The following is a 14,633-nucleotide window of genomic DNA, read 5'->3' as shown; positions in this document are numbered from 1 at the left end:
AATATATATATATATATATGTTTATTTTAAAAATTATTTTTAACATTAATATTCTATCCAAAAATATATATAAAAAATAATTTAAAGTTCAAAATAATTGAAATTAAAAAAAAAAAAAACAATTAAACCACAAGACCTAAAAATAATAATGCACAACAAAACACATTCAAAACCGATTTAGAATTATAGTTAAAAAAAAAAGTTCAAATTATTTTTTATTTAAAAATACATCAAGAATATATTTTTTTAATTTTTAAAAATTTATTTTTATTATCAACACATTAAAATTTTAATTCAAAACAAAGAAAATAATAAAAATTTCTTTTAAAATAACTTCCGGCTCTCAATCAATAATGATTCGAAAATTGACTAAGCATCATGTTTTCATCATCACAAGGCTATGCAATAGCCAAAAGAGGCTACAAAACATGGCAACAGGCCATCTTATAAACAAGAAATTGGAGGCAACAAAGGCAAGGTTTATGTAGAGATTGCTGGGATAATAATCATCTTTGAGCTGTCACGTCCATCTTCCTTGTTTGAGAATTAAACATTTCAGCTATATCTGCTGCTGTGCTACATTCCTCTGGATTTCTATCCGATACGGAGTGAATAAATCTTGGAAATCTGATTGAGATACCACGAGATTGATGAACCAAACCTACAGCAGCCTGGTGAACGGGTGAAATTGTAAAGTCAGCACCTCTTATTTCCCAAACAACTTCTGGAGAAAACCACATATCCGGCACCTCCACAGTTCGATAGTATGGTGGCTTCTTGGCCAAGATCCTATCTCCAGAGAAGAATTCTTTCATCTGCAACTCGGTTATTACCTTGGAGGATTAGAATGATAGACTCCAGAGAGTAAGGCAAATCAGTCTCGACGCTAAGCAACGAGGAAGAAATGCTTTCTTAATTTTTTCAAATATTTTACATGTGCATGAATTGCATTCTTTACTTTCTTATTTACTTTTTTTTTTGTGAGAATAAGAATTGCACTCTAAAGGTTCACCTGTTGGGTTACTGATCCAAAAATCCACACTACAGGTAGTAAGTATCAGAGAATCTCCTAACATAGCTGAATTGACTATCTATGTAAATAGCAGTGTACTCTCCTCCTCGTGGAAACCCAGATGGCTAACTGAAATATGCACAGCGCCACCACTCTTCTCTAGTTCATCATCTAATTCTCGGGAAGAAAGTTCATAAAGAAATAATTGGGAAGAAAGTATGTTTATGTCAATTTGCTCAAGATTTATTTAAGATCAGAAGGTACTTCCCCTTAATGTTAAAAATTAAGAGTCTTCTAATGACAATTCTGTTTAAATCCACGATACCCTTGATAGCATGCCCATACGCATAGACTTATCTACATAAGAATCATGAAATCCATTTACCTCTATATAAAAAGCATCTGAGAACCCAGACATGACACGGCACACACTTTGGAATTCCTCAGTCTCAGGGTTGTAACATGCCATGAGGAATGGACTATACCTGCAACATAATAAAAGTCAGATAATCAAGGGTAGCAACATCACTTTAACATGTCATGGATACACCCAAAAAATACTTGGAAAGTGCATGGAATAGAAAAGAACATAACAGCACATTCAAACTTTTCTTTCCTTTTTCTTCCTTCAGTTTCTTTTTCCTGAAACTACATTCTTTGACCTTAATTTTTGAACTCAAGTACTGTAGTACAGACCCCGATCTCCACCTTGTTCAGAATGATTTCATTGCGGTTTATCAATAACAGCAAAATAAATTTAATTCTTGTGTATTTATATCATAGCAAACAGAAAGTAGAAGAAAATATGACACAAGAATCTTCCAGGAAACCCTGTTATGAAAGGGGAGGAAAAAGAAGAGGTTACTACCATCCTGCTTTTCTCCCATTTCCATGCCAAGCACCAATCGGGACTAAATCAAGAGAATCATTCAGTCCTTCAACATAATCCTTCTTGACCTGCAAAAGAAACATCAGTTCAACCAGTAACTAATCATCCTTATATTTTTATGTAGTAAGATAACAAAAAAAAAACTATAAAACATCAAACCTTTAACCATGCGTCAGTCCGTTTTGATGGACAGTATCCAGCATCGATATCTAGAGATTTCACCATAATCCCTTCACACGAGGACCGCAAAGCATCTTCAAGGAAAGATTTCATCTTGGTCAATGTTGCCTCATTGGTCAAACAAGCATCCTGTGCTTCAACCTACAAAGCATAGAGCCAGTTAAAATACTGAAAAGAACTGATTATGTGAACTGGTAAATTACAGCAGTTACCGTCATCTCCTTTGCATATTCAAAACAACCTAATCTCTCATCACAAAACAAGTCTTTCAAGTCTGTGTTATTACAGAAGAGGGTTAGAGTTGAAACACGCAACACTTCAGGGAAAAGAAGTTATTATCCAGTTAAATAAAAGAAAATAATACATCTTCAAAGAACCAAGAAAAATGCATACATTGTCGCCTTTGGCGGAGAGGAAGCTCCAACAGCCTGCAACAGAAGATTAGCCAGTTTAAATAGCAATCAACTTCTGGAAAGAGTGAAATTTAGCCCACCTAATCCGTTTGGCTCGATTGATTCTTAAAAGTTGGGAACCACACTCAATGAAAGCACTTTCATAACTGATTCGGTATCTTAAAAACTGGAACAGAAAGCTCCAAACCTTGTTGTCAGATCAGGAGTGATAATGATCTAATTATTTAATTTTGCGATATCAACAAAATTTCATCTTCTGATGGAATCTAGACTCTTCTTAGATTAATGATTTTGAGAATAAATATTACATGTAAAAGTCCATATCTACTAGTTTATCTGATTGCCTTGATAATTATCCTCTTCCTATAGCACTGACAATGGAATCTCAACTCAATGAAGCCTTAATCTCATGTTAATTACAGCTAGCGACATGACACAACTACCATAGTTAACTGTTAGATTTGTGGCACACGCTTTACCATGGGCTGGGTTTTTTTTTTTTTTTTAAGAAAAAAATTCTAAGAAAAAAAATCTGAGACCCAAGTTATCAAATCGATAATTTAAATAATATAAATTAAAAAATATAAAACAATGATAACAAAAAATAAGGTAAAAAAACCAACATGATCCCATCCTAGAGTTGAAAAACTCAATGTTTAAAAACAAAACTGAAACTTTTTTTTCAAAAAGAAGGCAAGAAAAAAAACCCTAATTAAACTAGGTTTAACTAACAAACTCCATGACAGTGGAAATAAAATTGAGATAAACTAATAAAAATAAAAGAAAAAAAAAGGACCGCTTGAAAGGAAAGTTAAAAAAAAATACGAAGATCAATTTTTAATACATAAATGTTAAAAGAAGAAATTAAAATAAATAAATTTAAAAAAGAAAAAAAAATCAAGAATTTAATTCCTAACCAATTTAATTTTAAAGGATGCAAAAAAAAAAATCAATTTTAAAACTTGAAAAAAAAAATAGCAACAAAAAGCATGGGTATTAAATTCAATAGTAAAAAACCCCATGGATGATAAAATTGTAAAAAACAAATCTAAGAAATGATCCCAAACAAAAAAAAAATAACAATAAAAAAAATAGGAACTAAATTTAAAAGATAAAACATTTATAATTTTATGATGCACATGTGTTTTTTTTTTTTTTTTTTAAAAAAATGTTACTCAAGGCATAGACGTTACTTGAGAAAAAAACACTGATATATGGACAAACCTTAAAAGAAAGAAAACAACCAAAAAATACACGGTTAAAAAATCATAAAGAAGGCGGATTAAACAAAAAAAAAACATAATCACTAATGATATAAATATTGAACGATAAAACTAAAAAAAACATAACCTTTTAAAAAGAAAACCCAAAAAACTTGGGCAAACTTTCTAAACCTAGACAAAAATCTCAAACTAGCAGCCCATTAAATCTTAGATTTGGCCTGAATAAAAAAAAAAAAAAAAAACTAATTCCTAACCAATTTACTATTGATTAGCCAAAATAAATCCAATAAAAAGCAACAATTAAAAAAAAAAAAAACAAAAGAAAACCCGGGTCATTTTTAAAATTATTGAAAAATCCTAGAAAAATAGAAAAAGAATTCTAACCTTATAAATTGTTTTAAAAAATATTATTCAAAATATTAAAGGAATGGATTTGAAAAAAAAAATAGATTTAAAGAATACAAAAAAAAAAAAAAAAAAAGAATAGAAAACAACGACCAAAAACAACAAATTCAATAAAAAGCAAGTTAACTAAAAGAACCCGATTTTCAATTGAAATTTGTAAAGGTAATTAAATTGAAAAACAATAAATGATGAAATGTGAAAAAAATATTAGCTTAGACAAAGGGGGGAAAAAATAATAACAAGCAAACCAGCAAAACATCACAAACCTGGTCAAATCTTAAAAACTTGTAATATGTGAAACCCTAGATCCAGAAAAAATTTATTATGAAACAATTTTAAAAACTTATCAAAGCAAAATAATTGACAATTAAATGAATAGGGATTAAATTTGACAGGGGAAAAAAACACAAGGAGGGTGAAATTATAAAATAAAATCAATTTAAAAAATGATTTCAAATAAAAACTTGTAAAAGAAAAAAAAAATAGCAATCAAAATAATAGGGATTAAATTTAATTAGAAAAAAAAACAAAGGATGAAATCATAAAATAAAATCAATTTATAAAATGATTAAAAAAAAAAACAAAGATCAAATTTGAACGAAAAAAATTTAAAAGTTATGAAATTAAAAAGACATACCAATTTTATAAATTATTCAAGATAAAAAAAAAATCATAATAAAAAATCAACAAATTAAAAAGGCATACCAATTTTATAAATTATTCAAGATAAAAAAAAAAATCATAATAAAAGAATGAACCAAATCTAAAAAATCAACAAATTAAAAAAGTTGTTACTGAATTTTTAAGAGGTTGACATGAGAATCTAGGCTAGAAGAGAAGGATTGGGGGGGGGGGGCGAATAAATGGCCACCGACGCCAAACCATGTGGGGTCATCCGCAACACGCGCCAACAATGTTTTTTTTAATTATATTTAATAAATGTAATTTACAACAATACTCCTGAATACCCTTGGAATTTACAATAAAAACAATGTCAAACAATAAAAATCCTTAAATGAGAGTTTTGTTAGTTTTATCTTTAAAAGTATTAAAGTAATTACACTATTTTAAAAATAGAAAAAAGTCCTCAGGTAGTAAGCATTAGATTATTTTATTCCATGGTTTAATTAGTAATTTTACTATAAAAAAACAAAATAATCAATCTAACATCATATAATTTGCAAAAAACAATTGTGTCATGGTGAAAAAAACTATCTTGCCCCCATGTTTAGTTCAAAGTTTTAATAAACAAAGGAAAATTTAGTAATTACATTATTATAATGAATAGTTTTTTGTGCTTGGGTTATAGTAACTTCCCTTTAGTTTTTTTTTTTTTCAAAATGTAAGTAACCAAACCGGTTAGCTCAGCTGCATAACCACAAATAATCTCAAATCCAATTCTCACAAAATTGTATCTGGTAGCTTAAAAATTGAGACATGTATAGAAATTCCAAGAGAAGGTTCAAGAAATTACTGTTCTCCATTAGCAAACATGATATCAAAGACAAACACGCATATATCAACCTGCGTGTAGTGGAAACATAAGAGAAAATACAAAATCAGATTAGTTACCATCACTGAAAATGAAATAAGACCATATCACATCAACAAGAAAAAGGAAAATGATGTTTCATAAAGTAAGATATTAGGCAATTAAACCCAACACTGGACTATGCCCCCATTCTCTTCTTGCTTTCTCAGCCCGCCAGGCACACTAATTATTCATTCACCAGCATCAGGCTTAAACAAACATTTTCCATCACTTTAAGAAGACATTAAGCTTATTCCCACACCCAGAAACACTCTAAACACCTAGTGGCTAGCACAACGCATGCTAGTTACCTATAACTGACAATAGATCAAACCTTTATCTTATTCACAGCAATGGAAGAATCTTTGCTCCCTCTCTCCCTTGAAGATAGATCTTGAAAGGACATAAGCTTGCAGCCATTCTTTTGATCAACTGCAACTACCTGATCCAAAAGGCACTGCTAGTTTTATACACAATTGGATCTTGTCCAGTTCAGGAACAATAATTTACTAATGTAATGTAAGCTGAAGCATAATAATTAAATAAAATTCACAAAAAGAACTAAAAAACTTTCCACTGTAAAATATATAACCTCTGCATCCACTATTAAAGTCACTGCAGCAGGTTTACAAGATTCCTCAATTATCTTGATCAAATCAGGAAACCTAGACGTTGTTTCATCCCCATTTCGTGAATAGATACGTACAGTGCCATTTGGCATTTTGTGAATTTGGGCACGCTGACCATCGTATCTGAAATTATACATACAGAAACATGTTCCATGAGAAATCCTCCATTAATCTAAGAAATAAAAAACCAAATAGGATATCACATACTGTGCATAACATGTTTTCCCAACTCAATCAATGAAAGACAGCAATTAAACTATGATTCTTAGAAGAAGAGCTCCACAATGCTGAGTGCATAAAAATATCTGGCGAAGAGCTTATCTTGATGGTAACAACTAAAAAACATACTAAAAAGACAGGAGATTCAAGTAAAAAAGGTACAGTTTCTAATGGTGACTTTTCATAAATCAAAGAGCTGCAGGAACAAATATGACCACAATTTTCAAGTTCAAGCTGCAATTTAAAACCATATTGCTAGGAACAATGACATTTGTAGTTATTATGGCATTGAATGATGTTCTGGAGATTGATCAGCTACATGTATCATCTTTGCTTACATCAAGGCTCTTTCATTTCTATGAAGGCTTTACAAATGCTACTGTTCTCTTAAAGTAATTATCAATATCTCTAATCATTGTGATACCCGGAATCTCCACTGTTGTAAGCATAAAATGCTAGTTGGCAGACATTGATGTGACCACTAGGTTTTCTTCACAAACCCAGTACCTAACCATCATCAAAAGGGAAAAGCGCGTAGAAAGAAATGGAAAAAATCTTAAAAAAAGAGTCATGAAAAGAGGAGCACGCACTTGTATTCACATGTAAAAGCTTTATTTTCAAAGAGCTTTAGTACTTGAGCAACTCCATTTGTAATTCTATCATCCAAAAGCACACAATGAGTCAAGGAATTAGTACAGTATATTTAATGAGCAGTATGAACAAATAATAAGCTTTAAATGATTCAAAAAAATCTGTACTTTGCAAGCATTGGTTTAAGAGGTATCCCAGCAACCATTGATAAAGTTGACGATGAAAATCCAACGCCTTCACTTATGAGTGAAGGAACAACCAAATCCTGTTAGAACATCTGGCATGATTTATCTGAAGAACACATTGAAAACATCAAAAGAATAACGAAAATGACTGAGTCAAATACAAGCAACTTACCAGACTAGGAAGGATGTTATAAGCTTCAATCACTGCTGTGGAAATGTACTAACAGTAACAGAAATATTGGATTAACAATTTAAATACAGAACACCAACATCAAAGTGTATAGAAATGTAAGTTGAACATTTCATAGAAAGTGGACAAAAGTTCATTTAGCATCAAGGTACATGAGTGGTCAGAAATCACTCAACCTACCATTTACTGCATAAAAATAATACATTACTTTAATATAATACAGCTAAATCAAGTAAAGCAAATGGGGAAAAAAGAAAAGAAAAGAAAAATGTTGTTATCAAGCATCAGGGTATATAAAAATTAGAAACCAAACCTGAAGTTTATCCTTCACATTCTCAGCTTTACATTCATCAGAAGAAAAGGAATTCAAAGCAACAGCTTGAGCTAAAGCAGGTAGGATAGTTCTCATCATTGCTCCAATCCGTAAATTCCTTACCTGTTCATATAGCAAGAAAAATAAAAAAAAACTACAGCACAGCAGATTTTTAAAAAGTATTTCAATATTTGCCTTTCATATCTCTATGAATTTAGAATAAAAGATAAATGGGCTATACATGTATTAAGGTGCCTGATCACAAGCAACTAAACAACAAAGCTGCAATTTTTTCTATCATTCTCTTTTTATTTAAGTTGATGAATTACTGATATTTTTCAACAGACTTCCATCTTTTCTTTACATAAATGGAAACGTTTTCTGTATGTCAGCTATTAATAACCCAAATCCCAGGTAGTGTAAGACTCCCAAGAGGGGGGTGGGGGATTGACTATTTCGTAGGGAAATAGACTCAATATAGCAATAAATTACCCGCTTAAGGACAGTTGCTAAAATCTCTTTCCATCAAATCCAGAAATTACAAGAGTACAATTACCTTCAGAGAAAAATAAATTACTGATACCAGAAACTAACCTCAATCAAATCATATGAATGGTTTTAAATTGACTAACAAAGACAATATGATTGAAGTGCTACTGCAGAAGATTTCCAAATAGAGTTTTATTCGGTTGATTCCATCACAAGAACTTATGGAGAAAGACAAGTAAAACAACAAATTATGAAGATCAACTCCTAGAACTAAATGCTCAGATCAGACATCCAAAAAGAGAGTACAAGATGCAAATTTCCCTGGCCTTACTATGGAAAAAATGAGATCTTAAATTCTGTGGTGTGCGCGAGTAGTCAGTAACCCTTACAAAATAACTGAAGGGCACAACAGAGTCCAGAAAGAATAAGAATTAAGATGGACTAGAAGAAAAGCATGATAATATTATCAATGCATTCATCTTCCTTCCTAAAAAAAATGTATGGATAGGGAAAACTCAATGCATAAAGATAGACAACGGGATGCAAGTACAGATCCATGTGAAAAAGATTATTAAACTGAACTAGGATTTCAGGAGTAAAATCATCCTGTCACCTTTTCAAATCCACAGCTAGATTAGGTAAATCAGCAATTATCAAAGTCCCTAAAACATGTCTCCTTATGTTGTTTGATAGGAGCAGCAAAGACCAGTAGCTTATCTACTTGAATAATAAAATGATTATAGAATACCTACTATGGTCATAATCCTGAAAGGTTGTTCAGGACTCTTACCAAAGTTCTGACAATAAACTTCATCTCCTTCTCCCTACAAGAACGCATAAGATTCACAATGAGGCTCTTCTTTCGACCAGTACTTCCGCTACCTGTTTGTACACTGGAGAATCTTACATGAGAAAAATGTGAATGAAGCTAATGACTTGCGTGACAATGAGCTTCCCTGTAAACTTTGTGATAGGTTAGATATATATGGATCATCACACTCTTTTTCATATTACTCTAATCATCTAGGAATTTAAAATTAGAAGAAGTAAACATAATTGTGCGATTATTTAATTTCTAACTTTTAGACAAAGAAGCTGCAAACATAATCAGTTACTTCCAGTGTAAGATTGTTCAACTTCTAGGCAATACCAGCATGGATCAGAACAATAGATCATTAAGGATGCAATCCTTCATCCAGCAGCCACTAGAATCCACAGAAAAATTTTGTTTTTGCAATCTTATTTGGAATTGGTAATGATCTCCTTCTATGACTTTTCACCATTAGATTGTCTAGTGATATCTGCTACAATATCACGAGAGAGAGAGAGAGAGAGAGAGAAGTAAAGATGATACTTGACTGCCTAAGCCCATTAAAGCTTTAACAGTCCCCTCAAAATTTATCAACGAAAAAAAACCTTTACTAGTAAGAAATTTGCCTGATTCTTGCCTCCTAAAGCTGAGTTCACTTCTGTTAATGAGTGTCATCACCAGAAAACACATCCCGAACATGTTCAATTAGGACATCAGAAAACAATCCTCATAGCCATCCCAAAAATCCCATTAAAGTTGCAGTTCTATCTTAAATCACAAACCTGGCCATACCTTATCTTCTGCAGCGCAGAAAATACATCTTTAATAAGAAGGGGAGGGGGAGGAGCCAGTAATGTCTGTGTTTGTCTGCATACTTGAGCAACGTCACCTTTAACCACAAACAATATATTTGTTCATCAGGCATACTGATAGGAAAAAAAATAGCAGGAAATTGAAACTAATAAAAAAAATCATTATAGATCAAAGATTGAAGGATTTTTTTTCCTACCAAGATCCCCCATACTATTGTACATTTCCCTTATTTTAGACCGGTTTGTTCCACATGCCTCTTCCAAAGCCGATGTAACCAAGGTTCCACCTATGTTTAGTTCCTGAAAAATTCGAGGCTCATTGGTACATCTTTCTTTCTTCTATTTCAGAGAAAATCACCAAGCCCTCAACCCTGGAGTTATAAAGCATCTCCAATTGCATTTCAGTAAAAACATGCAACTGGGAAGCAGAGCAAATGAGAGGTAGGAGAATTAAATGAAGCAAGACGTGAGCCCAGTGATAAAAAGATTAATTAATTACAGAAGGTTTGGTTTAGCCCTGACAAAAGAATGGGGAAAAATGGATCCATGCAACTGAACCCAACTACTTTAAGACCAAGGCTTAGCTTTTGGACTGGACCAAGATTCAGTTGAATTATAGGCAACTGAGAAACACATGGTGAAAAAAGAATTACTGATGCTAGCTCAGCTATGAAAACATAAAAAGTTCATGCTATTAAACCATAGGTGGGCATGTAAGTCCATATCTCATTCTCAGAAGAAGAGAAGAAACATGTCCATATCTCCTAGCAAATAGAACATGATTATAATGCTATTACATAGCATATGTATATTCTAAATATTTGACCCAGAAAACATATATGAGAAATTCATAATCTGGAGATCATTCAAGCCAGAAATAAAATGTTCCACAAGTAATGGGAATAATTGCAACCAAAATGTTAAAAATTTGCACAATGAGACCTAAAGAAGATGGAATGTAATTAAATCCCATGACTGATAAAAGCAAACACAAAATTCAAGAAAGAAGACCACTAACCACATTTTCATGGTCAGCAGCAATCTTATTTGTGCACAGATAGGCAGCAGGCAACACATCCTCAGGAGACAATGCCAGCAAACTGCATGACACAAAAAATTGCAAGAGACACTTCCCGCTGAGCTAAGTATTACCACAATGCATCCCTTAATTTTATGAATAAAGAAAAAGGGTAGCCTACGAGGAAACCTTCTAAACATATTGCACAATAACGAAGTAGCTTTGATCTTTCCTTTTTCTGCCTCGACCAGGTCAAAAGCACGTGCAAGATGGATATATGGTGCAGGTTGTCCACCATTCCAGCATGCTGCGTAACTTCAGAACTTAATGCAACATAGAGAGAATGTGAGAATACCAGTAAGTTAATCAACTTCAAAAGTGAAGAGACAAACCATGCTCTATGGGATTATATTTTTCTGTTGGTAGTGATACAAGAGTTGCATCCACGTTTTTTATTAGTGATCCCTGAACGGATAGATCAACCATATTTTCTATTTCTCCAAACAATTCTTTCTCCCTGGCAGAAGAGGAGCCAGTTTCACACTGACGCTCAACCATATTGCCAGAAACCACCAAAGCCTCTATACTCTTGCCAAGGTTACCCTTGGGATCACCATAATGCATGTCCAGAGCCTTGTTAATATCTCCTTCTGTCTTCTTGAGGAGGGTGGCAGCATAACTTCTTGTTGACTCATTGCCATCAATTATCTGAATAAACTGATCTACCTCCTCCCTGTATGACTCTGTAACATCATCATTTTGCAACAAATTTTCATCTCCAGGGCATTGCTCAGATATAGATGCAACCACGCTAACTTGAGAAGCATCAGGCAAAACTTTATTGAAAAACTTAGTAATGGTGGATTGCTTCGACACGCCAGATTCCAGCTTTGAATTAATTTTTGATTTCTTGCCAGGCTTATTGCCAACGCTCCTCTTCCTTTTTCTAGGAGAACTACCACCCTTTAGTTTAGGATTCTTGCTAGGTGACTTGTAGTTTTGACTTGACAGAAAACCCATACTTCGACTATCAGTATTAATAGAAGCTGGTTTTGAAGGTGATTCAGAGTCATATAATGGAACTGTCTCAGATGAAGAAACAGTTACTCTACAAGAAATTACTTGATCATGGAATTCCATTTCACGTTCATAAAAGCTAGAAACTGCTTCAACAATATTCCTCCCATGAGTGCTGATTAAATCTAACATTTGGTCTCGGGTAACCCATGTGGGCAAACAATCACTCAATTCATGAACGAGTTTATCTCTTTCCTCATCATTTAGCATGCTTAAAGTGTGTGTAGGAGATTCTTGCAGTGTAGATGAGGAGTTAAGACAAGCAACAGTGTCATTATTCTCATTGGCTTTCATTTCAACCGACTCCACTAACTCTTTCTCCTGTGCCAGCCCCTCGTTCCAGCCTGAGACAACATCCATTTCAACCTTCTCATCATTCTCAGACGAGCCACGAAGAAAACCCATTAAAAATTCCTTCTTATTAGCCATCTCGTCAACTAACCCAGCAAAATGCTTCTGCATTTTAGCAGCATGTTTACTATCGAGTTTTTCAACATCCACACCAACTGTCGGAATGACACGTTTAGGTCTCAAAAACTTCACATACTCCCTGAGTTCATTGTAATTTGAATGCTCACTATATGGCACAAGATGAATCTCACATGAATCCTTTGATCTCACTGCAAACTTATTACGTTTCACTTCGTAAGTCCACCCAGTTGGCACAAACCCCACAACCTTATTGTAACCTCTTTCCACCATAATTTCCTTCATTTTCACAAAATTCGGCCGAAAATAGGGCCAAGTTTCCCCCAAGACATTCCAGCCAACAACATGCACATCACTCTCATTCTCATCCTCTGTAAACACCCCACTCTCCCCGCACCCCAAAACCCTCAAAACCTCCATTTTCCTTGCATCCACATAGACCTTCCTATTACACCTCCGTGCAATCTCAATCAAAATCTTTTCTTTCCCCACCACATAAGTAGCCACGAGGAACAGAACCCTCTTCTCCAAACCCCCACTGAACCCCTCTCCTCCTATCTTCTCAATCGCACTAACAACATAATCAACCGACTCCTCTTGTAAAGGAAACACAAATTTCGGATTACAATAAGTAGTATCCAAAAAAACCGTATTACACCCCACAAAACCTCTCAAAAAAACATCATCTTTCATCTCACAAGAGTACCTAAAATCACCAGTATGAACATACAACTCAAAATTCTCTAAATTCTTACAAATGGGCACTTTCAACAAGAACTGAACAGCGCCAGGACAGTGATTAGCATCAACTAAACTAACTTCAACACCATCAATATCAACAGCACGATTCAGAGGAAGCGAAAAGACAAAACATTCAGGGACATTAAGGATACTAGTAACAAGAGATGTAGTGATTGGGGAACAAAAAATGATACCTTGAGACCAATGAGAGGAAAGACCAGTGTAATGGTCAGAATGGAAGTGGGAAAGGAAGTAAGCAGTAATGGAAGGGGAGGAAAAGCGGAATCCGTCGATGAGGAAACGGGTTTTGGGGATGAGTTTTGAAGCAGGGAGAGAAGGAGGGAGAGGGAGGGAGGATGATGGGGTTGGAGGGATTTGGAGGGAAAGTGAAGTGAGGGATTTGTAGTATAGGGTTTGTGAGTTTATGGACTGTGGGGTTTGGTGATCGGATTGAAAGGCCATTGAAATTTGTCAAGAGAGAACGAGGAAGGAAAAGAAGGGAGAGGGAAGGGGAGAGGGAGGGGGGAAAGGCATTTCCTTTCACTAAGATTTTTGGGGGAGGTTTTTGTATGCTTATGTATCCTTGTTGGGAGCATAGAGTATACTGCCAAGGGCACATTTCAACTTTAAGCCCCGTTTTGTTTGTAGAAAAATAATTTTGTTTTAGAAATAGGTGTTTTTGAAAAGTGAATTTTGAAAAAAATAAATTATTTTTTTATGTTTAGTAATATCATAAAAAATAAGTTGAAAAACACTTTTTAATGTTTGATTATGTTATGAAAAGTGAGCTGAAAAATAACTTATTAATGTTTCTTTTTTTTGAAGTTTATTAAAATAATAAAAAATAAATCTTACAAATTAAAAAGTTGAATGAGAATGGAATTGAAAAAAATATAATTTCATAAATCATCTCAAATAAAATAAATAATAATCAAAATAATAAAGATCAAATCTAGCAGATAAAAAAATTAAAAAATAATGAAATAATAATAATAATAATAATAATAATAATAATAATAATAATAATTATTATTATTATTATTATTATTATTATTATTTCATGAATAATTTTAAATAAAATAAGTAACAATAAAAAGAATGAGGATCAAATTTGATAGATAAAAAATTTCAATTAAAAAATAATAAGAGAAAAATAAATAACAATTATAAAAATAAGGACCAAAGTTAATATAAAAATTAAATTAAATCAAATTTTAAGAGATGAATTTGAAAAAAAAAAAAAGATTCAAACAAAATATATAGCAATCAAAAGTTTGAGAGCTAAATTTAATATAATCATCAAATAATATGATATTTTTAAATTTCTCACAATTTCTAGAAAGTGTTTTCTGCTCAAAAATAAAATGAAAACACTTTCTTGAAAATCAAGCCAAATTTTCCTTTAACATGAAAGTATTTTCTGTTGACCAACTTTCTTAATGACAAATAAACACATGAAAGTTTAGAAAGTGATTT

The 14,633-nt window shown here is 32.8% G+C and overlaps 1 protein-coding gene across 5 annotated transcripts; it reads right to left on the bottom strand.

The window, feature by feature from the left end:
- Positions 1 to 306: 306 nt before the first annotated feature.
- On the bottom strand, positions 307 to 13,716 carry LOC118055961 (DNA ligase 6). 5 transcript variants are annotated; one of them, XM_035068011.2, is made up of 19 exons: positions 11,303 to 13,713; positions 11,100 to 11,217; positions 10,911 to 10,992; positions 10,090 to 10,192; positions 9,873 to 9,969; positions 9,060 to 9,162; positions 7,781 to 7,903; positions 7,450 to 7,497; positions 7,260 to 7,357; positions 7,092 to 7,157; positions 6,246 to 6,405; positions 5,988 to 6,095; positions 5,597 to 5,646; positions 2,475 to 2,509; positions 2,294 to 2,355; positions 2,061 to 2,222; positions 1,881 to 1,969; positions 1,398 to 1,497; positions 307 to 815 (listed from the first exon to the last, which is right to left on the bottom strand). In XM_035068011.2, the coding sequence occupies exons 1-19, from the start codon at positions 13,617 to 13,619 to the stop codon at positions 507 to 509; spliced, it is 4,230 nt and encodes a 1,409-aa protein (XP_034923902.1). In that variant the 5' UTR covers positions 13,620 to 13,713; the 3' UTR covers positions 307 to 506. The 5 variants fall into 5 exon arrangements, 4 of the variants coding, with proteins under 4 accessions (XP_034923902.1, XP_073264726.1, XP_073264727.1 ...); XM_073408625.1 differs by having other exon boundaries at positions 9,060 to 9,093; XM_073408626.1 differs by lacking the exons at positions 307 to 815; positions 1,398 to 1,497; positions 1,881 to 1,969; positions 5,597 to 5,646 and having other exon boundaries at positions 2,083 to 2,222; positions 11,303 to 13,716.
- Between the last annotated feature and the right edge of the window lie 917 nt (positions 13,717 to 14,633).

This window comes from Populus alba, chromosome 4, assembly GCF_005239225.2.
Source record: "Populus alba chromosome 4, ASM523922v2, whole genome shotgun sequence".
NCBI classification, from domain to species: domain Eukaryota; kingdom Viridiplantae; phylum Streptophyta; class Magnoliopsida; order Malpighiales; family Salicaceae; genus Populus; species Populus alba.
This window is presented reverse-complemented; position numbering and strand designations above follow the sequence as displayed.